This window comes from Erinaceus europaeus, chromosome 4, assembly GCF_950295315.1.
Source record: "Erinaceus europaeus chromosome 4, mEriEur2.1, whole genome shotgun sequence".
NCBI classification, from domain to species: Eukaryota; Metazoa; Chordata; class Mammalia; order Eulipotyphla; family Erinaceidae; genus Erinaceus; species Erinaceus europaeus.
The window spans coordinates 149,507,284-149,532,096 of NC_080165.1; the positions used below are offsets into that span (position 1 = coordinate 149,507,284).

Consider the following 24,813-nt stretch of genomic DNA (forward strand, 5'->3'; position numbering starts at 1 on the left):
GCTCCATCCAAGATAGGCTAAAAATGGTGAAATCACCATTTAAAAAAAATTATTTATAAAAAGGAAACAATGACAAAATCAGGATAAGAGGGGTACAACTCCACACAATTGCTACCATCAGAGCTCCATATCCCATCGCCTCCCCTGATAGCTTTCCTGTTCTTTATCCTCTAGGAGTATGAACCCAGGATCATTGTGGGGTGCAGAAGGTGGAAGGTCTGGCTTCTGTAATTGCTTCCCCACTGAACATGGGTGTTGACAGGTGGATCCATACTCCCAGTTTGCCTCTCTTTCCCTAGTGGGGCAGGGCTCTGGGGAAGCGGAGCTCCAGGACACATTGGTGGGGTCGTCTATCTAGGGAAGTCTGGTTAGCATCATGGTAGCATCTAGAACCTGGTGACTGAAAAGAGAGTTAACATATAAAGCCAAACAAGCTGTTGACTGACTAATCATGAACCTAAAGGCTGGAATGGTGCAGATGAAGAGTGGGGGAGGAGGGTGTCTCTGTTTTGTAGATAGCTAGTAGACCAATTTTAGTTATGTTCCAAAGGCCTATGACTATACTAGTTTTTTGGGTGTTTTTTTTTTTTTTTTATCCTGAGCCTGAAATCTGATATGCAAGTGGATCCAAATTATTGTCTGGGGAGATGATCTCATGGCTGAAATCACCATTTTTTAATAGCTGAGTAGTATTCCATTGTGTATATAGACCACAACTTGCTCAGCCATTCATCTGTTGTTGGACACCTGGGTTGCTTCCAGTTTTGGCTATTACAGATTGTGCTGCTAAGAACATATGTGTACACAGATCTATTTCAATGGGTGTGTTGGGTTCCTTAGGATCTATCCCCAGGAGAGGAATTGCAGGATCATAGTGTAGGTCCATTTCTAGTCTTCTGAGAGTTCTCCAGACTGCTCTCCACAGAGGTTGGACCAATTGACATTCCCACCAGCAGTGCAGGAGGGTTGTCTTGACAATAAAAGCTTTAATGTAAGTGCAGCAAGTTAAATTGAACTTTGCATTCTGTTATGCAAGTCTATAAGAACACTACTGAGAGCCAGGTGGTGGCGCACCTGGTTAAGCGCACACACTACAGTGCGCAAGGACCCAGGTTCAGGCCTCTGGTCCCCACCTGCAGGGGGAAAGCTTCACGAGTGGTGAGGCAGGGCTGCAGGTGTCTCTCTGTCTCTCTCCATCTCTATCTTCCCTTCCCCTCAATTTCTCTCTGTTTCTATCCAATAATAAATAAAGTTTGAAAAAAAAAAAAAAAAGAACACTACTGAGCACATTAGGAAAATAAATAGCTATATTAAGAAATATCAGTGGAAGTTCTTGATCTTATTCTCCTTTAAAATGTATTAGCTTTGAGTGATTAGCTATGAATACAATTTTAGTGCAACCATTAGATAATTTGTTGTATTTTCAGAAATGAAAGTTTAGTGGTTTTTGGTTTTTGCAACTTTTTTTTAAATGTTTAAGAAATGGTTAACTATGCTTTCCTTATCTGGATAAAAGTCACAAACTGGAATTAAATTAAAGTCTCAACAGATTTAAATAAATCAGTTTTAGCAGGCATATTAATCCATCAAAACATATCTCCTCATTGTGTAGAAAATGAATAAAGAAAATGTCTAAAAACCAGAGGACCTAGTGGGAGTTGTACTGTTACGTGGAAAACTGAGAAATGTTATGCATGTACAAACTATTGTATTTTCTGTCGACTGTAAAACATTTATTCCCTCATACAGGAATTGAAAAAAAAAAAAAAGAAAATGTCTAAAAATGTGATTTTGAAGGTATTTTTTATTAAAGGCTTAATTATTATCAAGTATCTCAAACTTATTCATTAAAGCAGGAAATGATAAAGTTGACTTTCAAGTTAAATTTATTGGAAAAGGGTCTTAGGATAATCACTAGTAATCGTCGAGAGATGTTTCTCATTGTGGCAAGATGCATGACATAAAATCTGCTGCTTTACTCACTATAAGGTATAGGATTCAGTGGCGCTAACCACAGTCACAGTGGTTTTCAACCAATACCATTGTTTTCCAGAGCACCTTCATCTCCCCAGACAGAAACGAATTATTCAGCAGAAAGTTTCTGTAAGGTTTCGTAACGGCAGTGCTGTTATAGATACAAACGGAATTGTATCTTTTGTTCTTCATGGTAATGTTTGAATGTCTCACTTCTATTTTAACCGCATAAAGAATAGTTTTTTGCTTGCTTTACAAATAACATGGCCTATTCTGTACCCTCGACACATTTTCGCTAGATTCTTCCATTTAGAAATAACTTTATCAGCTACAGATGAGTCTAGGCAGCTAAAAACAGTGACGAAAAAGCTTAACAGATTTAACAAATGAAAAGAATGGAATATAATGTAAGTACATAGACTGTGACTTTTCTGACTGAAAAATCTCATTCTGTTGGGGAAAATGAAAGATGATTGTTTATTGCTTGGCATGTCTTCGGGGAGCTAGCTCTCCGGGGCTTTGAATATCTAGACTGTCTGTCTATATCTACAGCTGCATAAATTATTCTAACTAGCCACTCCTTCTCGGTCATTTTTTTAGATAAGGAAAAACTTTTTGAATGGTCTGTAATGGGGTTTGACTTTAATATATGACTATGTAGATAATGTTTGTATACTATGTTTAAATTGCTGACAGCAGTGTTACTAATACATAACCTGTGTTGCTTTGTTTTGATCTGTACGAGACAAAACTTTTCCAGGAAAGGCAATAGTCTCTGTGAAAATTAAAATTTAAAAATAATACTTTTTTCTTTTATGAAAATTAAAACTTGCAGCCTACATTTACAATGTCTACAGTTACCCCCCACCCCCGCCCCCAGTAAGCTGCTGTTTTTAACCTTCCATGAGTAGAAACACATTCTACCATAACTTCACGCCCTATTTTGTGTACTTTTAAATAACTCTAACAGTCTACGGACCTTAACTCTTTTCCCATTGTGGGGGGGGAGAATAAAGTCCCTCAATTTGTAATTATCTTAATTCACCTCACTTGTATTCATTAGACATCTTTTTAAATCAGAGAGACAGTAATACAAAATAAGAAATAAGGACAGTCGTGGTGTTCAAGGCAGGGGCAAGATGACAAATAGCTTGGAGCGGTTTACCCCATCTCAAAGCCCACAGCACAGCCACAACAATGGGAAAACATGCTCGAAAACAGATTTTTTACAGCAAGAACCAAAAAGCTTAACATTCTGAAAATGGGACAAGGAAAAATGCACTGTCCCAGGAAGATCAGAGTTCCCAAGTGGCCCCCTACTAAAGGCCCCAAGCTTGTAATATCATCGTCACATGGGGCATTTTAATTAGGATTTTAACACAGATGTTTTAGGAGACACAAATATACTAACTACACCAAAAAGGCTCGTAATTTTTTTTTTTCTGTAGAGTGAGACAGTAAATATCGGGTTAGTGGAAAAGTCACAATGCATTTTTTTTTGCATAGAAAAATATGTTATTAGGGTGGGGGGTAGATAGCATAATGGTTATGCAAACAGATTCTCGTGCCTGAGGCTCAAACATTTTAGGTTCAATCCCCAGCTCTGCAATAAGCCAGAGCTGATGAGTGCTCTGGTAAAAGAAAAAGAAAAACACATTATGACTTTCCAATATTTTACACCTCGTGGACCAGACAGCCCCTGGAAATCTCCATTCTTGACAGGTTATGGTTCCCTTCAGGCTTCTCCTTTTTGGAGTTACTACTCTCCCCCTCCTGACTATGAATTACCACTTTCTAGCCCTCTATGAATATATTAAACCTTATGCTAGACTTCCACTGGTGAGAGCATGTGCTCTGAAACCACTGTCCACATCTGTTCCTTGATGTGAGCTAAGGAGAGAGAGGTAGACGAGTTCTCCGTACTGACTGGAGTACAAGGTTCCTCCTGTAGGAGGTTAAGAGCTGACTGGAAGGTGTGCACCTCACCTTTTGGGTCTCTCCCAGAGCACAGATTCCTCGTTATCTGAAGGATTTGCCAAAGATCTCTGATCCATTAAAAAGAAGAGTGTTCAAGAAGATTGTCTTGTCTTTAAACTTTTTAGCTGGAACATAATCCGAGCTAACAGCGTTGCATCTTCTGTGTGTGTGTTGAAGCGCAGAGTGCCATACTGGTATCCTGACGGCATCCCTTCTGGGTTTTAGTATGACATTTATTCCTCAAGCACTAGAGGGATTTTTTAATTTTAATTTCTTTATTGGGGAATTAATGTTTTACATTTGACAGTAAATACAATAGTTTGTACGTGCATAACATTTCCCAGTTTTCCATATGACAGTACAACCCCCACTAGGTCCTCTGTCATCCTTTTTGGACCTGTATTCTCCCCCACCCACCCACCCCAGTGACTTTTACTTTGGTGCAATACACCAACTCCAGCTCAGGTTCTACTTGTGTTTTCTCTTCGGATCTTGTTTTTCAACTTCTGCCTGAGAGTCACTAGAGGGATTTTCTTGAACTCTCTTGAGTTTTGAGAAGCTACTGAGGGGTCGAGTAGTCATGCAGTGGGTTAAGCGCACATGGTGCAAAGCGCAAGGGCAGGATGAAGGATCCTGGTTTGAGCCCCCGGCTCCCCACCTGCAGGGGAGTCGCTTCACGGGCGGTGAAGCAGGTCTGCAGGTGTCTTATCTTTCTCTCCCCCTCTCTGTCTTCCTCTCCCCTCTTGATTTCTCTCTGTCCTATCCAGCAACAACAACATCAATAATAATAACCACAACAACGATAAAAAAAAAAAACATGGCAACAAAAGGGGGGGGAAATGGCCTCCAGGAGCAGTGGATTCATAGTGCAGACACTGAACCGCAGCAAAAAACCCTGGAGGCAAAAAAAATGAAAGAAAGAAAGAAAAAGACAAGAAAAGCTAACTGACACATGGCCTTTATAAGATAGAATTTATAAAAAAAAAAAAGATAGAATTTATCCACTATTACATATTTATGTAGTTAGCTGTAAGCTTCTTATCCATTCTAAATTTTCTGAGTAGATTAATTTTTATCAGTGTGTAATACTGATACACTTGTCGACAGATGAATGCAATGTCTTACCTTCCCGAGATAGGTGTGTGCAAAAGACTCTCACTCTCAGTTGAGTCCTTCACTAACCATTGTGTCTAGTGCTTCATCTTAATGTGTTGTAACTGTGTCAGTGGAAGCAAGGCTGATTTCAACACCCAAACGTTAGTATTTTTTAATGTGATGCTGAATTTTACGGGGTAGTCTCCCCCTTTGTGTGTGGGGGAGGCATCCTAAATGGTTGCTGGTACATAGCAAATTTCTTATTTCACCATGATGGGTGTCTGCAAAACACTGTCATTTCCAACTGAGGCCCTTTTCCTCCACCATGCGCCGGGACTCCAACTCCGTTTCTCCCCCTGTACTGCTTGCTCCCCACCCCTCTCTCTGCCCTTCTTCCCCCAGAGTCCTTCACTTTGGTGTAATACGCCTAACCCAGTCCAACATTTACTTGGTATTTCTCCTTCCTGTTCTCGTTTCTTAAGCTGCACCTCCAAATGAGACAATCCTGTATTCATCCTTCTCCTGTTGGCTTATCTCACTGAGCATGATTCCTTTAAGCCTCCCCCAAGATGAAGTAAAGACAATGGCTTTTTGTATATATTCCGTTGTGTATACATACTAGGCTTTGTTAGGCTCTCATCTGTTGTTTCCAGGTTGGGCTACTACAGATTTTGCACTGTGAATTTAGGTAAATACTAGATCTCTCTGAGTGCGTGTGCTGCGTTTCTTAGCGTATAGCCTCAGAACAGAAATGACTTATTGGTGTATTGTCATTGGCCATCAAGGTCATCAGACTTTACTATGGGCATTTTGAGCTTCAGAATGGAAACGGTTATTGTAGTTTTTTTTTTTTCTTTGATTTTCCTATATATGTAGTTGCCATTTGTGATTCAGTGAGATTGAGGTGACAATTTTAATGAAAATGCCTTGAGGCAAATAATGCATTTGTTTGCTTTCCAGCTACTACAATCTGAGTGACGTGAGCCATGACTCTGTGAACAAGTTTCTTTCCAATCTGGTGGAGAAGTCCCTGGTTGAATTGGAGCATTCCTATTGTATTGAAATTGGAGAGGTATGATTTAATCCTGTGCGTCACAACTGAAAAGATTACCTATCAGGCTGGAAAAGACCCAGGTTTGGGCCCCTGCCTCACAGGGCAGGTTCTGTGGCAGTGAAAGAAGCTACGAAGCCTTGGCACTGTGGTGTGTCTACCTGTGTCTCTCTGTCTGAGTGGAAAACTGAGCCTGGATTGGCGAAATCCTATGTGTTTGGGGCCCTGGCATGACCAGCAAGCAAAGAAGGGAAGGAGGAAAGGAGGGTATGGGAGGAGGCTATCTCACTGTTGCTTTTAATAATACTCCGTTTTAAATTAAATTACGTTTTCATATTTTATTTCTTAGTAAGTAGAAGGAAGAAATTGAGGACACTGCTCAGCCTCAGCTTTTGCTGGTGCTGGGGACTGAACCTGGCCCCTTGAAGCCTCCCTAGCCCATAAGCCAGGATCTTTCATGTTGTTGCAACAGCACTTTCTAATGGGAATTGGCAGCTCTGTAAAGGTATGAACTTGTATGGCGCGTCACTGTTATGTCAGCATGTCTGCATTTTGAAACAGGATAATCGGAGCATCGAATCCCTAACGTACGGCCGGATTGCCTCTTACTACTATTTGAAGCACCAGACGGTTAAGATGTTCAAGGAGCGTCTGAAACCTGAATGCAGTACTGAAGAATTGCTTTCAATTCTGAGCGTGAGTTTTACAATATTTATTTAATTTGTTTCTAAGCAGAAAAAGTTTTTATTTAAATTTCACACTTGGACATTTAATTTGAGTTTTACGTTGCCGTAGGTTCCTTCTAAAATCTGGTAAAAAAAAAAAAACCTATTTCTGAAGTCTCTTCCTGTGTCGGACACTATAACTAGAAGGGTTGGGCAGTGGTGCACACACAAGGACCCGGGTTCAAGTCCTCAGCCCCGCCAGCCAAATAAATAGATTGAAAAAAAAAATGTTGCGGGGCCAGGCGGTGGCACAACCAGTTAAGCACATAGCACCAAGCACAGGGACCCACTCAAGGATTCGGGTTGGAGCCCCTGCTCCCCGCCTGCAGCTGGGACACTTCGCAAGCAGTGACGCAGGTCTGCAGGTGTTTCTCTGCCTCTCTCCCTATCCCCTCTCCTCTCTCGGTTTCTCTCTGCCTTATCCATAATGCGGGCACAGAGCACCAGTGGTAACCCAGGAGGAAAACGAAGGGAGGTAGGGAGGGAAGGATTGAAGGAGGGAGGCAGGGAGGGAAGGATTGAAGGAGGGAGGCAGGGCGGGGAGGAAAATATTCATGATACTGTAACTAGCGCCAGCGTGTGTGGAAGAAGTTCTCCATAACTAAAGTGACCCTGGAACTCACCTTTTTCAACTGAAGGTGGCAGGTGTAGCTGGCACTCTCCTAGGTGGCTGAGGACTCAGCCTGTCCTTCAGCATCACTCTCTCTCTCTCTCTCTCTCTCTCTCTCTCTCTCTCTCTCTGGGTTACACTTGAACACTTGTTTCTGTTGCTTCTATTGGGTGGTTTTTATTCCATGATTTTGCTGAAGTTTCTTTACTTAAGGATACAGATGATTATGTTATCTTAGAATTAATGCCAAGAAAGCTAACTGCACACACCAAAAGGGGAGGGACATATGCCGCCAATCTTTTTTTTTTTTTCTTTTATTTATTTATTTATTTATTTATTTATTTTTCACCAGAGCACTGCTCAATTCTGCCTTGTGGTGGTGTGGGGGATTGAACTGGGAATTTGAAGGCTCAGGCATGAGTCTCTTTGCATGACCATTATGCTATCTCCCCTGCCTGACTAGCTTCGCGGACGGAGACAGACGACCAGAGACTCATGGCTGAGCTGTACGCAGTATCTCTTTATTCATGCAGAACGCAGCACAATCTAAGCCAAGCTAAGCTAAAAACTAAACTGAAAACTCACAATCCTGTCCTTGTATATACTTGCCAATTAGGGTGTGAACAGGACGTGACGTAGAGAGGGTGGAGAGAAAAGTGACTGGTGAAAATCAGGGTGTGACAAGGGGAGGGGCCGGGACGGGTGAGAATTCTACCACTGAACCACCAATGCCCTGGAGGGAGGGCGGTGCTTAGTTATCAGTGGTGATGTAAATAGAATACAGTGTTCAGCAATGGGATTAAACCAAATGAAACAGAAGGGGTTTTTAGAAGCATACCAACACTCCCCCACCCACCAAATTTATTGATTAAAAAAACAAAAACAAAAACTAGACTGTTCATTTTTGCTCTTTTGCCAAGAAGCTAAAAGCAACAGTTAATACTGAGATGTGAATTACTGTTAGTAATAGTCCCTGCATCTTCCTTTAAAACACTGTATAGGCACTGTTTCTGTTGCTAAGTACTGCATGTGCTTTATTCTTTTCAGATTAAGTATAACATTTTACCATAAACTCTATTGACACAATAGTCATTTTATATGTTTCAAGTAAATACTATATTGTGCCTATTTTTTTAGAAAAAAATGAGAACCATTGAACTGTCTCTTACAAATCCACTGATTCTGAAGTAGTTAACTTTACTAGCATCCTTAAAACCTCTTCTATTGGGGGACGAGGAGGTAGTGCAAAGGGTTAAGCGCACATGGCGCAAAGCCCAACTTACGATCATGGTTCGAGCCCCTGGCTTACCCACCTGCAGTAGAGTCACTTCACAGGTGGTAAAGCAGATCTACAGATGTCTCTTTCTCTCCCCCTCTCTGTCTTCCCCTCCTCTCTCCATTTCTCTCTGTCCTATCCAACAACAATGACAGCAATAACAATAATAATAGTAACAACAACAGTGATAAACAACAAGGACAACAAAAGGAAAAAAATGGCCTCCAGGAGCAGTAGATTCATAGTGCAAGTCCCAGTGATGAATCTGGAGGCAAAAAAACCAAAAACAAACCTCTCCTATTGTGTTGTTATTCTTAATAAGCTTCAGGAAATCAGTATGTGCTGGATAGCACAAGTATAAACACTACAAGAAGTCAGAAAACATTTCCTGATGGATGGGCGGGTGGACGGACAGACGGATGATTGTTTATTACTTGATCACTTCTATAAAGAGAAGAGGATTAAAGGATTCTCTTTCCCTTCCTCCCTGTCTCCCTCCTCCCCTCCGTCTCCTTTATCTTCCCCTTCCTTCTCAAGTTCTTTCTACCCAAAATAAATAAAATAATAAAATAAAATAGAGTATATGGGGGCCTGGTGGTGACGCACCTGGTTAAGCACATGTGTTACAAAGCACAAGGACCCAGGTTCAAGCCCCTGGCCCCACCTGCTGGGGGAAAGCTTTGCAAGTGATGAAGCAGGGCTGCAGGTGTCTCTCTGTCTCTCTCCCTCTCTATCTCCTATTCCTCTTGATTTCTGGCTGTCTCTATCCAATAAATTGATCAAAATATTTTTTTAAGTATATGCTGCAGCTAGAAAGAATTCTTTTAGGGGTGGGGTAGATAGCACAATGGTTATGCAAACAGACTCTCGTGCCTGAGGCTCTAAAGTGCCAGGTTCAATCCCCCACATCACCATAAGCCAGAGCTGAGTCGTGCTTTGCTTAAACAAAGGAATTCTTTTCTAGGTTTCCATTATGACCTAACTAGAGATTCCTAGAAACAGGATTAGTCTTAGGAAAAGATGAAATACAGTAGAATACTGGCTTTCTAATTGGCACAAGCATCTGGACCTTTTTTCCTTATTCTTTATTATATTTAGTTATTGGATAGAGACAGCCAGAAATTGAGTGGGAAGGAGAAGAGAGATTTACACGGCTTTTGAAAGCTTACCCCCCCTGCAGGTGGAGACTGGGGGCTTGAACCTGGGGCCTTACACACTGTAATGTGTGTGCTTAACCAGGTATGCCCCACTATATATCATGATTTTTCTGACAACCCAATATTTTATCTTGAGACTTGAGGATATAATTTTTCTTTTTTACTTACCAGCTCCGATGCACGTACTGAATCAACCTGATATTTAAAGTACTTGTCTTCCTTGAAAGCACACGTAGTAATAGCAGGTGCATTTGAGTGTATACCTGTTTGTGGCACTGCCTTTACATCGGTGGGGAAGGGCCCCTCCTATCCTCTGCCGACTCCCTACCATGCACAAACTAGTATGCGTATGTGTGTACACACATTAGGGGTGGAATGCCAGTCTAGCTTCGTGGGAGAGACACTCTAGGACTCTCGGCGCCGGATGGATGCTGGGCTAGCTTCACGGGCCGGAGACAGATGACCAGGGACTCATGGCTGAGCTGGGAACGCAGTTCAATCTTTATTGAGCGGGGATGCAGTGTGATCTAGCTAGCTCTAATCACAAAGATGTCCTATATGTCTCCTGAGGTGGAAGTGGAAGTGTCAGGAAGAGGAAGTACATAGGATAGGGGGTGGGGAGAAGGAAAAAGTGCAGAAATCAGTGGGGATTAAACCAATGAAAACAATGATTATGTAAATAGACCACAGTCAAGCAATGCAACAGAAGGGGTCTTAGAAGCAGAATTTAGAAGCAGACCAACAGTGGAAGGTAGAAAAATCTCCCACATGATACCGAAGGAACATTATTTGTAGAGGAAGTTTATAAAATCCTGATGCCTGCTATATACTGGTTCCCCCACCACTACCCTGCTAAAATTCCCCGTCTACCCCAACCCCCAAAAAACTGTATTTTATGCCAGGAAATTAAACTTAGTCGTCTGTGTTGCAAAACCATTGATTAAGAAGATGGGTCTGCCCACAGCCTTTCTAACAGCTTCTTTCTTTCTTTCCGTTGTCATACTGTCCGGAATCAAAGGTTAACTCTTTTCTAAAAAGCTAAACAAAACAAGTTGTCTGCAGATATTTGTAAGATAAACTCAACAATGTATTCATACAGTTTTTTTTCAGCGTATCTTTTTAGTGAAGTGTACAACAGCAGTGCTATAATCTTGTCGTCTGTGGTGTTTAGTCCAAGGATCTATTTATGATTGCCTTTGTAGGCGGTGTCTCTGTAATTCTCAGACTTTCTTTTTTTAATGAGGATCCAAGGCACTAGAATGACAGAATGTCCACTGACAAGAGGATGTCCAGGTAATACGGTTGATGACTTCTCTAGGGATTATTCTCTCAATTCACTGGAGAACATGCCTCTGACTACCACACAAAAAAAAGAAAAAAATTAAATACGAAAGCAAGATTGTGTCTGAAGGCATTTTAGAATTTCTAGAAATCATGCTTACATTGAGAAGTGGGTTTTTGATAGTTTGTGTATGTGTGCGTCCACCCCACAAATGGTTCACATAGCCTTCTTATCCCCACAGCTTTCACCTCCAGAAACACACATCAGTCTCCTTGTGCTTTTGAAACTGGAAGGAAATAAGCAATCAGACAGTAGTGATGCAACAGTGTAAGCACAAGGGGACAAAGCAGTGCAGTGAGGCTGGGATTAACGTCTCAAGGCTGGTGTCCAGTACTGTTGCTTTGGTCACTATAATATGTAGTGATGCAATATTGCTTTTAACAGTTCATTATTATAACTAAGATTAGCACCTCCTTTGACAAAGATACAGTCATTGATGTTTCTTAAATCTTTTTTTCCAAGCTTACTGATCATTTTTAAATGGAATGTGTAGCACTCTGAAAAGAACACAACTGAAAACCTTCCATTCTCTTGAATATTACTTTGAACTTCCTGTGTCTTTTAATCAATTTATATTTCTCAGTGAATAAAGTCTTCTCGTTCCTAAGGCTACAATTAACGTTGGGGTTTTGTTTCATGTATTCATGATAACACGTGAATTATGTTCAAAAAGCGTTTGAGTTCCTCTGAATATTTAACGATGTGATTATCGTCATAGAAAAAATAAACCAGAAGTAACTATAGGGTAACAGGTTCCTGTCCTCTGCTGGTGGGGTGCCGGGGCCAACCTGGCATTCTGCAGAATGGTTGTATAGTAACCTTACCTGGCATTTGGCCAAACGTTGGAGGTAATCAGCTTCTCATCTGGCAGATAAGTAAACTCTTCCTTATACTAGGAAATGAAACAAATTAAACTTAAGAAGCATCTTGGCAGTCAGAATGGACGGAATCGAATGCAGGTGTTTTCTTTTTTTTCTTTATTTCTCCAATATAACTGGCATTTTACTTATTCATCATTTTGTGTGTTTGTGTGTGTGTGTATAAATATGGCATCATTGCAATTCTGCAATTTGAATAGGGAAATAATTTCACATAGTAAAGAAAATATGGAATTGACTTCAGAAACCTGGATGGCCTCATATACTCCATTTAAAATTTTATCCACTGGTGCTTTTTGCATTGAGTTTCATTTTTCATATTTTCATTTGTGTTTTTGTCCCCTCTTTCATTGTCCCTCCCCAGAGTCCTTTGCTTTGGTAAGGTACACAGCACCCAGTCTAGTATTTTCTCTTCCTGTTCATGTGTCTTCAATGGTACCTATGAGATCATCCAGTATTGTCTAATCTCTCCTGACATGATTAACATTTAACAGCAAGTTCTATCCAAAATGAGGCATTTTTAACAGCTGAGTAGTATTCCACTATATACACCACAATTGTATTTACCACTCATCTGTCCTTAGGCAACTGAGTCGCTTGTGAGTCCGGGCTATCACGAATTGTTCTGTGGTGAATAAGTGTGCGTAAATCTCTTTGGACAGTTGTTTTTGCGTTCTCTGGGTGAATCCCCAGGAGAAGCATTGCTGGGCCATAGAGTAGGACCATTTCTACTCAGAACGCACACTTTACCACATGTGAGCACTGGGGTTTGAGCCCCCAACCACCACACGGGAACACCACGCCAGGGGAGGCTTCAGGAGCCGTGGAGCCGTGCTGTGGTGTCCGTCCTCTCTTCTTTCTGTGTATCGTTGTCTAGTCCACTAGGAGTAGTAGAAACACATAGGACCAAAACCCGTAGTGGAAAAATACAATCATCGTATATTGAAGCGTGCATAACTTAAATGTTCTGTCCTTACTGTGATGGCCGGCACTGTTTAGCAGTAGGGTGGATCTCAGCAAACAGGGCGTTCTTTGCAGACATCCCTGACGCCACATATAGGGAAGTAGTGCTCTGACTTTTTGCTTACTTAAGTCATGGTTTACAGTTCTACCCACAAACAACATAATTACTCTTCCAGAAATTTTGATTATATGTCCACAATGTGTGAGGCTCTTTCTATGAGCAAGACGATAAAATACTGGATTTTACTTGGGGGGGGGGGAGGGTGTTTTTGTGTATTACAGATAGCTGTGAATTGCAGTAATAAATCATGAAAGGCATGTGGCATATGATGCTCTTAAGAATCGCAGTAAGATGATACCCCACATAAAAACAGAAGCCTCAGAGCGCAGGGTGGAATGTTCTCTTCCTTCACGTCCATCTTTCCAGTCAAGAACTTTGCTGTGTACGTCTCTGCTAGCCTTCATACCAGAGAACATCAGGAATAAAGTCTGCGTGGGCTCACAGTAAGCCACTCACATGACAGAAAATAAGCAGTTGCCTTTGCGCTATAGATCCTATGGCATTTAAGTACAGGTACGAAATCAGGATAGATGCAGGCTTTGAGCCAGTATAACTGAAACTAGAATCATTGACTGTACAAATGGAGCTTGGGATCTTGAACACAGTGACTTGTTCACACAGCAAGAAATTCTGCCTGACCCTGTAGACGTCAGCGAATTTATTGCTTTAGCCGATGCATACGATAGAGACCGACCGAAAGCATCACTTCAGAGGGTCCACATTGAAATATTACTGAGAAAGCACTAACAGACCTATAGGGAAAGTGAAGCTATTGTAATGGTCACATGTGAGTTCCCGTTGGCGGCCATTCCTTAACACACCAGAAAAGTCGATCATAGTTGAACGCATACTGTTTTCATGGTCTACCTTCTTCTTGACATACTCGATACTTTGAGAATATTTTCACCCTTCAGAATGTTGTGATTTTTTTTTATTTGCGCTTTTTTTTTTTCACAATATATTAGTCTGTTGTAATTTCAAGTACTGATTACTTCTGTTGCTTTATTGCTGCAGTGTAAGTAGATGTTCCAGTCAGCCAACATTGACAAAGGCATCACACTTCCGCCATTTTTTTTTCTCTAGTAATAGCTTTTTTGAGACATTGCTTTGCTTTTAATGCTACTTTCTACTTCAGGAATTAAATTGTTTCTGGGTTTCTGTTGTTAGACTTTTTTTTCTTTAAGTGTAAAATACAGAGTTCTAGTTGTAAAGTAAAAGACTATGTTCAGACTAGTTCACTCCACTGATCTTCTTCTCTAGTACTACCCCGTTTAAGTCTTGTCCTCCCATCCATGGAAAACATAATATTGAATAGTTACTTCTTATTGAGTACCCGTCACATGCCAAGAACATTTATACACTGAAACTGTCAAACAGCTCTTCTTGGTAAATGTTGATGTGAAAAAAACAAAAAATAAAATAAAATTCAAGTTAGTTAAGTTTGTCCAGGTTCTTAGAAATTGTTTTCCTTTACCTTAATTTTTTTATATATATACCTGACTTTTTATTCTATATATAATTGATCTGTATCCCATCATTCAATGTCTAATGTAGCATTGAACTATTGGGATATGTGCTTTCTAGAAGTCTATTAAGTAAAGTTATTTTTTTAAAGTTATATGTGACCTTGTCACTTAAAATTAGAGGTACTAAGTGCAGATGTTAATTACTAGCAAAAGAATGCTCCAGTATTCCTCATTGAAAACATATATTCTAAGTTTTAGATAATATGACGCTATTTCGAAAGGTTAGGTATTTTATAGGAACTATTGCCAAGGTTTTTTTTTTTTCTTCACACCATGAATTAATAAGCTTCATAATTAAGGCAGCTGCTTCACACTTGTATTGTTAACTGGTGACATCACATCTGTCTTGCTCCATTGAAGCCCTCTCCCTACTTATTGAAGCATTTAGCAGTTTTGGCAACAGGGGTTACATGGCAAGGAGTAAGTAGTCTAATTAGATATAAGTGAAAATCCTGGGGGAGAAGGACATTTAAAAAGTGATTTGAAGAATCCCTTAATGATGTTGGCACTAAAGCCCAAGTCTCGAGCAGAAAGGACTGGCGTCATGACAAATAAGAGCAATGGTCTGATTTGTGCCACGGACTTTTAGGAGCTTATCTGTTTTAAATCAGTAATTGCAGTGAAGAGATGTCAGGTAGGGAAGATGTGTTTGATAGACTCTCCAGAATATACTTACTGTAGTATTAATAACTAAGCTAAAGCATGCATATACTAGAATATATTCTGTGTCTAGAATCTTTAATATACTTTCTAAAACATTGAATTCTCTTGTTATGGCTGTCATAACTACACAGAAAGTTAAGATCATACTTATATATCAGACACTCACTTTGAAATGTCTCTCATTTTTCTACAGACAAAAACAATGACTGAAAGGCCATGTGTTAATGTTGAAATAGATCCATCAGACATTCACAAACTACCAGAGCAGTGAGAAGTTTACCTTGCAGGCAATCCCCAGGTTGCTGGGTCCTCCGTGTCGCTTTGGACAAAGGCACCCCACTCGCGTCTGCTCTGCCTATGTCTGTGTCGAGGAGACTTTGAGTAACACGGCATTGTTTACACTTGGGATTGTGCCCTGGTGGAACACAGGTCCAAATCTTTTGGTACAGAATTGCAAACGCATCTTCCTTAGAACGGGGATTAGAACCATAAACAAGAATTGTAAAAGAGAAATTCAAAAAGTGTATTAAAATAAAAGCACGAACCACACAGAAAAAAAATGGCATTGTCGGGAGACCCAGCATGTGGAATTAAAGAGTTCATTAAAGGAAAGATGAAAGGAAGGAAAGGTTAACTGAGTAACAGTGAGCACCACCAACCTCGTGGCCTTCCATTTCCAAATCACCTCCTGACAGTCACAGGATCCCATCTGCTGCTCTTTATCTTCCTAGTGGGGGAACCTAATGGGAGGTCTTCCAGGGCTTGTGAGGAGAGATTCCCTCACCCCAGGCTGAGGAGCTGCCTGCCATCTTTCAGAGAGGCACAGATGGCAAATGTCTTGTAAAAAAAAAAAAGAGAAAAAAAGAAAGAAAGAAAGAAAGAAAGGAAGGAAGGAAGGAAGGAAGGAAGGAAGGAAGGAAGGAAAGAAAGTATTTTTCTACGTCTCTTGGTTTCCTTTCCTTTGAGACCTTCCCCGTCCTCCTTTGTATTCCTAGCTTCTACTTAGTATTTTGCACTTAAAAACTTTCCTTAGCACAGAGAAAACGTAAATATTTTTCTGGCAAAGGGTCTCGATGTAAGATACGCCTCTTGTGATTTAGTACATTGCCCTGAAGCTTTTTTAGCTGATGATGTTTTGATGAGCATAAAATGTGTTTGTGATAATCACTTGAGATGTGCCCTGGTTTGTTGTTTTGGGGGGTTTTTTGGATTTTTTCCCCCCATCTTTAGTTACTTTTTGACCTCCTCAACAGTTCCATAGAATAACAGTTGTCAATGACTAAGTGCTTAATGGCTTAATCAAATAGTACTGTGAGCTTAGTACTTGGCCACCAACGTAATCATTAAGGGTTGTTAACTGACACAGGCATCTATCAGGTGGAGGTAACAAAGTGCGGTCACATGACAGCTGTCTTGTGAAGAAGCATTATTTCCACAGTAAAGGTATTTAGAAAAAGGATGAGTTTAGATACCAAAGTATATGTAGCTTTGATAGCTTTCCTGTTGTCACCTAGTTTCTCTCTCTGTCCCTCTCGCCCTCTCTCTGTCTCTAGTAATGTTATTCAGAGCACAGGTGTTGACACGCAGGCATAACTTCTCACCTCCCCGTGACTGGATTCTACACAACACTCTCACCTCCATCCCGAGTTCTTGCTCACCATCATAGACCAGGATGCCAACGCCCTCTCCCCCTTTTTTTTTAACTTTTATTTTTTAGTTTTGTTTTTATTTTAACTTATAGATAGAAACAGAGAGAACTAGAGAGAGGAAGGCCCACAACATTGATTTTTCCTTTGGTGGAATGGGAATAGTCTTAACCCTGTACTGTGCACACACTGCAGCGATGCCCTGTCCAGTCACGGCATAGCTTTTTCTACATTCTTCTGGCAAAAATGTGTCACGACTTTTCCGACAACCCAGTACATCATCATCCCCTCATTTTTGTTTTTTCTTTTAAAGGTTTGTTTATTTGTTTGGAAAGCGAGATATCAGATTACAGCTCTGGCGTAGATGGTTCTGGGGATTGAACTTAGGACCTCATGCATGCAAGCCCTGCACTCTGCCTGTTATTCCCCACCCTTCCTATTTCTGGTTGTTGTTTTCCTCCAAGAGAGAAAGATCTCATCTTAGAAACAAAATATGAAATCTTGACTCTGTTAGGAAAAGGATAGGTTGAAATTAGAATTCTATCACCAACAACGTTTTAAATATCTTTCCCCTGTTTTTCCCTTTGCTCTTTTTTTTTTATTGTATTTATATGTTTCCTTTTTTCTTTTATTTATAAAAAGGAAACACTGACAAGACCATAGGATAAGAGGGGTACAACTCCACACAGTTCCCACCACCAGAACTCTGTATCCCATCCCCTCCCCTGATAGCTTTCCCATTCTCTATCCCTCTGGGAGCATGGACCCAGGGTCATTGTGGGATGCAGAAGGTGGAAGGTCTGGCTTCTGGAATTGCTTCCCCGCTGACCATGGGTGTTGACAGGCTGATCCATACTCCCAGCCTGTCTTTCTCTTCCCTTTGCTCTTTTAATAAATACACTTTCTATTTGTTTTATTTTAATGAGAAAGAAACCAGAACATTCATCACTTCAGGCTTTTTAATGGTGTTGCTAGGGATTGGACCTGGGAGCCTCAGGCACAAAAGGCTTTTTTTAAATTAGTATCTTTACTTATTTATTGGATAGAGACAGAAATTGAGAAGGAAGGGGGAGATCGAGAGACACCTGCAGACCTACCTCACCACTCATGAAGCTTTCCCCCTGTGGGTGGGGACTGGGAGCTTGAACCCACGTCCTTGTGCACGTAACCTGCACTCAACCAGGTTTGCCAGCACCCTGCCCCGGCACAAAAGTCTTTTCGCTTAACCATTGCATTGAGACGCACACGTACACGCACACACACACACACTCCTCGTCTTTGTACTTTTGTTTATCCTCTTTGTGCATCTCAGTTTTCCCTTTTTAAGCTTACAAAGCAAAGTAGATATAAAGGATATATGCTCACTCTTCAAACTTTTAACTTGTCCGTGTCTGTTACAATTTTATAAATCTTATCTATTTAGTGCCCTTAGGATTAAGAAGGAAATGAAAGAACAGACTCTGTGTGTGTGTGTGTGTGTGTGTGTGTGTGTGTGTGTGTGTGTGTGTGTGTGTGTTTGAGGTAGCACCGATTCACAAGACCATTTCTGTGTTCGGGTTCAAGTGCGGCCCCTTGTCAATCTTTGCCATCACCGCTCGCCACCACATAAGTCCACTGAGCCCCTTCCACCCCTTCAGCCGCTTTGTCCCTCGGTGACTTCAGTTCTGTGCTCACGGTGACTTCAGTTCTGTGCTCACGATCCACACGCTGATTTCGGATCATCCTTGCCAGTTGCCTTGCTTTGTTCCTCTGCTCCTCTCGTGCGGGACGTCATCCAGTAGTGTCTTCTTGTTCTTACTCACCTCACTGATCAGCCCTCTGCATGTTGTAGAAAGGGCAAGGTTTTCATCTTATATCCACAACCGAGCAGTGGTCCAGCCTGTATACCAGCCTACATTCCCATCGACATTCCCATCGACAGTGCATGCGCTTCCTTTTGCCTCCACTCTGTCGCCAGCACTTGTCACACCCACAGAACACGTTTTGATGTGTGTCCTTCTTCTGGTGTGAGGTGACATACTGCCGCCATCTCTGTTTGCATCGGCATGGCAAAGGTGCTTTCTCCTGTGCAGGTCGGTCATCTCTGTGCCTTCCCTTTGGGGAAGCATCGCTGGAATTGGATGTGGTCATTTTCTCGTTTTTATTGCTGTCAAGTCTGATGGTGTTTGAGGATATTTGTGTTAGAGCAGAAAACAAATGAATATGTTTATGCTGAGTATGTCTGCCTCTGCCTGCTGTCGTTGCTTAATGTAGCTTTATGTATGCTCGGGAAATGTTTCATCATTTTCAGCCTTCCAGGCAAAAAAAAAAAAACTGTTGCTGTTACCTTCCCCAAAAGTAAGAGTCACCAGATTGGCTTTTATTTTGTTTTATTTTTTAATTTGACTGGTTTTTGTTTGTTTGTTTTGTCAGAGCACTGCTGCTCAAATCTGGCTTATGGTGGTGCAGGGAAGTGGACCTGGGGTCGCTGCCCGGGCACAAGGTCTTTCCGTGTAAACATAATGCTCTCTCTTCAGTCACTATTGTATTTTTAATTGCCACCACGGTTACCCGTGGGATGCAGTCCCTGCAGGAAGAACCTACTGCTCCCGGTAGCCGTTTGGCTTTTTCAGTTTCCTTATTGGAGAAACTTACTGGTTTGCAGCCAACAGTAAAATACAACAGTTGGTACATGCATAACATTTCCCAGTTTTCCACATAACAATTCAGCCCCCACTGGGTCCTCCTCTGCCTTCGTGTTCCAGGACCTGAAACCCCCCCCCCCAGAGGACGCAGAGAGACACCTGCAGCATTACCTCACCACTCAGGAGACTCCCCCCTTCCGCTCGGTACCAGGATTGAATCCAGGCCCCTGCACACGGGAGTGCGTGCTTGCTGCTGGTGGCCACACAGCTTGGCCGTTAGACGGATCAAATCCCCAAACACCGGCAGACCGTTTCTGTGCAGAGCGTTTACGGAAAGACTCCACTCAGATACATGTTTTTACTATAGACATGATCACGGATGGCGCATGTCAGTCAAGTCGTATTTACAGACCCCCAAGGGGGTCTGCTTTTGAAGGAGCCACACCATCACTGTGGTCACCCACCGTCACTGTGCTTTACTCGATGCTACAGCAGCGCTGAACTGTCGGGCCGTATAAAGTGTGACATGGCGAAAACACATGGGAGTCTCCGTCCTGTGGCAAGGAAAATGCGCTCCCCAGATTCTGACCACTGGTCACACCAGTTAAGGAAGCGGAACACAGTTTAGACTTAAAAGGAAAACAGACAGGACAAGCAGCAAATAGTAGCAAGCAGAACACTTGCTTTGGGTGTGGTGAGACCCTAGCCCATGTGACTGAGCAGCTCGCTCACTCTCTCTCTCTCTCTCTCTCTCTCCCTCCCTCCTTCTCTCTCTCCCTCTCTCTCCCTCTCCCTCTCTTTTTCTCTCCCTCTCTCCCTCTCTCCCTCTCTCTCCATCTCCCTCTCTCCCTCTCCTCTCCCTCTCCTTCTCTCTCTCTCCCTCTCTCTCCCTCTCTCTCTGTCTCTCTCTCTCCCTTTCTCTCCCCCCTCCATATCTCTCTCTCATCTATTTACTCACATGCACACACAGTAAATAAATAGTTTGCATAAACATGAACAAGTGGCAAGAAGTGAAAACTTTTAGCATTGAGTAAATATTTAAATATCATTCGCATTATGCTAGAAATTTTTTTTCTTCTTCTTCTTCTTTATCTCAGTAATTTAAGGATTCCAGATGAGGGCCTTGCGGTCGAGCAGGTAGAACAGCTCAGATCATCGTTACTCCCTCACTTAGTAGTGATCATCATTGTCACTCCTGCGCGACAGAGCAAAAGGAATGCCAAGCATGCTAACCTCCCCAACAGCCAGTGCGTATAACTACGTGTTATTTTAAAAGAAAAAGATAATCATAAAAATACCCCTGTTCTCCATTGTAACTAAGGAAAGCTGTTTTGAGCAGAAGGCCTAGCTGAGAGCAGCTCGTGTGACAAGCTGGGGAAAGAAGTTCTAGGCACGGAACAGGCTGCAAAGGCTCCCAGTAAGAGCCCCTGTCGGATTCAGAGACTAGTGGGGAGGCAAGGCATCACGGCAGAGTCACCTGCGGTCACGATAAGATGCTTGAGTGTTAAGTGTTCAGAGACGTCATTGGAAGGACTTTTGTTTAGAAGTGTGATAGAATTTAATCTAAAAATCCCACTCTGGCTCCTTAGTAAAGAAATAATCATCAGGGAGTCGGGTGGTAGCGCAGCAGGTTAAGCGCAGGTTAACTGCAGGGGGGTCACTTCACAGGCGGTGAAGCAGGTCTGCAGGTGTCTGACTTTCTCTCCCCCTCTCTGTCTTCCCCTCCTCTCTCCATTTCTCTCTGTCCTATCCAACAATGACGACAACGATAAAACAAGAGCAACAAAAGGGAATACATAAATAAATATTTTTTAAAAAGAAATAATTGTTGTAGAAAGTCCAGATGAGGAGAAATGGTGACTCGGGTAGTGTGGTCAGAAGTAGAATGGTGAATATTGGTAGAGTCAGAAAGTTGTTCAGATTGCACCAAGAGAAACTCACATGGATTGTTAGCAAGTAAAGGTGATGCCGTCTCTTATCTGCGCAGCTGAAGGACGCTGTTCTTTGAGGCTATGTAAAGAAGACTGTGTGTAAGGACACTGGCAAGAAGCAACTGGGTGGTACTCAAGTGCTCAGTGCTGAAACTGTGTTGACAAGAGGCCTGAAGGGTGACTCTGGGAACTCTGGCATGCTGAGGTGCCGAAAGAGTGTGCAGGGGATGGAGCTCACAGAGACCGAGTGAGGACTACCTGTGTGTGACACAGAAAGCTTTCTGCAAAGCGCACTGTGCAGGGGATGGAGCTCACAGAGACCGAGTGAGGACTACCTGTGTGTGACAAAGAAAGCTTTCTGCAAAGTGCACTGTGCAGGGGATGGAGCTCACAGAGACCGAGTGAGGACTGCCTGTGTGTGACACAGAAAGCTTTGTGCAAAGCGCACTGTGCAGGGGATGGAGCTCACAGAGACCGAGTGAGGACTGCCTGTGTGTGACACAGAAAGCTTTGTGCAAAGCGCACTGTGCAGGGGATGGAGCTCACAGAGACCGAGTGAGGACTGCCTGTGTGTGACACAGAAAGCTTTGTGCAAAGCGCACTGTGCAGGGGATGGAGCTCACAGAGACCGAGTGAGGACTGCCTGTGTGTGACACAGAAAGCTTTGTGCAAAGCGCACTGTCCTGGAAGCCAGGTGGGGAGAAGTACCACTGGAAGATAGTTGTTCGGTTAGTTAAGACGGTTGAGAGAGAGTGAAATGAGACGGAGGGTTTGCTAAGCTGAAAACGCAGGTCGGGCAGGACAGGCTGCTCTCTGGGGAGGGCAGGCCACACGGGGGGGGGGGTGCTCTGGCGCTGGACGGGAGCTGCGGTGCTGGGGTGTCTCTGCTTCTGTCCGTCTGTGTTTCTGAATGGAAACACAGCCCAAAGCAATGAAGAAAACACGCATATATGGGAAGCCCCAACTCTGGGGGGGGGGGGGGGCAGGGAATCCTGAGTGTTTTTAGTGAGTAATTTTAATGGAGTGAGAGCAACTAAAACTTGATCTGAAAGAATTCAAAAGAATGAGTTTTGAGAAGGTAGAGAAAAGAAATATAACTATACAATGATCCTTATATTGTTCTGAAGAGAGAATTATCAGCTCAGTGTTTTAACATGCTGTAGCAGTTTGGTTTGTGACTAGTAGTGGTTCTGAAGCAGGAGGGGAATGTATTTTTAAAATATTTTGAAAAAAGAATAAATGCTTATATGAAGAAACAAGTCATTCATACATTACAATATGAGAAGAGACAGAGTTGGCACTGGGTGTTCGAATAATGAAGTTCTCTTCTGGTTCTTTTAATTTTTCATAAACTAAGAATCAAGGTTATCAGCTGAAATTGAACCAAAAATTACTAATAAACTGAAATCATGATGGATTGAGTAGAGTGATGGAATGAATACAGTATTTGCATGTAGGAAAAATAGTTTCACTTCTTTGTGGAAGTGGCAGGCCGTTTAACCTCTGCATAAGCTTCAGTTTCCTCATTTATTCATAAACGTGCAATCATACTTGCCTTGGGGTCAGTATATGGATCTTTAGAAGTAGAAAGGTATGTGTTTGAAAATACCTGACCTTGACTAGATAGGATTTTGTTTTGTCTTATGCTTGAGTTTAAATTTATTATGTGATAAAAAACTATATATACCTCTGCATATTTTTATAACACACACACACACATACGCACGCAAATATATATAGTATATCGATGGCCTGATACCTTACTGAGTTCTATATAATAAAGGTTGCCCTTATTAATTTCAATATGAAACTTTTTAATGTCATTATTAGTGATTTGGAAAAAATGAAAAATACAGAATCGCGCTTCCCTTAATGATCCGTAGTATAATTTTTGCCCCTACCCTAGCAGGTACCCTTTACTGGATATGTTCTTGGCATCCTTTGATCAGTGTTTTTTCTCTTGGGTTGCTTTCCCATGTCTCTTGTCTACTCTTTGCCTCGGGTTAATATTTTACTGGAGGCCATGGCTCTGGCTGTTAATGTCCACGGGGAGAGTGACAGAGTCTGTAAAAGTAACGATTCTCCACTGCCACATCATCCGACCTCCGAGTAAGACAGCGCTGTGATTCTTTCATGAGACATCACCCCGGCTTCCAGACCAGTGTCTGCACTCTTAATAGTGCTCATCTATTTATAGTTGTTAAAAGCCACTTTGTAATTAGGAGAACTCATAAAAGTAATTATGAATAGTAATAGTGATTATGGCTAGGTGATTATTCCTTCTCTAAGATGCTGTGCAAATGGACCAGCACTTCTTTGAATTAGGAACTTGGGCTTGAAATCTGTGAGGGAGCCACACTAGTTAGAAGAGAAAAAAATGTTCTTTCTTTGGGGACTCAGCAGAGAGCTGTAAAACAGCCAGGCAACCACGGGGAACCCGGCTGGGAGAAAAGCTAATTGGCTATTTCTAGGCATATATTCATCTGGGAAAAAAAAAATCTCTTTATTCAATTGCTGTTGAAGCTCTGGTCAATTTAATTTAGTTCATTAGTAATGCTGATGCTAAATTGGGCTGTGGTATTTAGTTGGTTCTCTTTCTGATCAATTAAGTGAGTGTTACAGTATTTAACTTGGCACTGGGGGAACCATATCAAATGGCTTGGTATTTACAAAACATTTTTTTCCAAAGCTCAGTATTTCTGATGCATAAAGACACAAGGCATTACTTCATCTTAATCTTAAAATAAAGAGGTAGATTAAATGGGATAGTGGGTGTACGGAGTCGGGCAGTAGCGCAGCAGGTTACATGCATGTGGCACAAAGTGCAAGGACTGTCGTGTAAGGAACCCGGTTCAAGCCCCTGGCTCCCCACCTGCAGGGGAGTCGCTTCACAGGCGGTGAAGCAAGTCTGCAGGTGTCTATCTTTCTCTCCCCCTCTCTGTCTTCCCCTCCTCTCTCCATTTCTCTCTGTCCTATCTAACAACGGTGACATCAATAACAACAACAACAATTTTAAAAAAGGCAATAAAAAGGGAAAATAATATAAGTAAATATAATTTTTTTTTTAAAAAAGGATAGTGGGTGTAAAGCCTCAATATATTGATAAGCACTCATTTCTGTTACTGCTATTTTTCTTTAAATGCAGTATTTCAGTATTGATAACATGTCCTAGTGGTCACTGTAAACAATAGAAATCTTATCTACATAGGACAAATGTCATTGTCCTCTTCTGTTATAAATAAATAAATAAATAAATAAGGCCTTGCAAAATGAATTCAGACCCCCTTAGCCAGCCATCCGAAGTGAGTCTTCTG

At 41.8% G+C, this 24,813-nt stretch overlaps 1 protein-coding gene across 2 annotated transcripts in view; it reads left to right on the forward strand.

The window, feature by feature from the left end:
- Window positions 1–24,813, forward strand: part of ASCC3 (activating signal cointegrator 1 complex subunit 3) — a 262,037-nt gene that overhangs the window by 184,196 nt on the left and 53,028 nt on the right. For both annotated transcript variants that reach the window (XM_060190713.1, XM_016188499.2), the window contains 2 exons: window positions 6,007–6,118; window positions 6,659–6,793. In XM_060190713.1, the coding sequence (XP_060046696.1) occupies window positions 6,007–6,118; window positions 6,659–6,793 (247 nt within the window). The remainder of the gene's footprint in view (window positions 1–6,006; window positions 6,119–6,658; window positions 6,794–24,813) is intronic.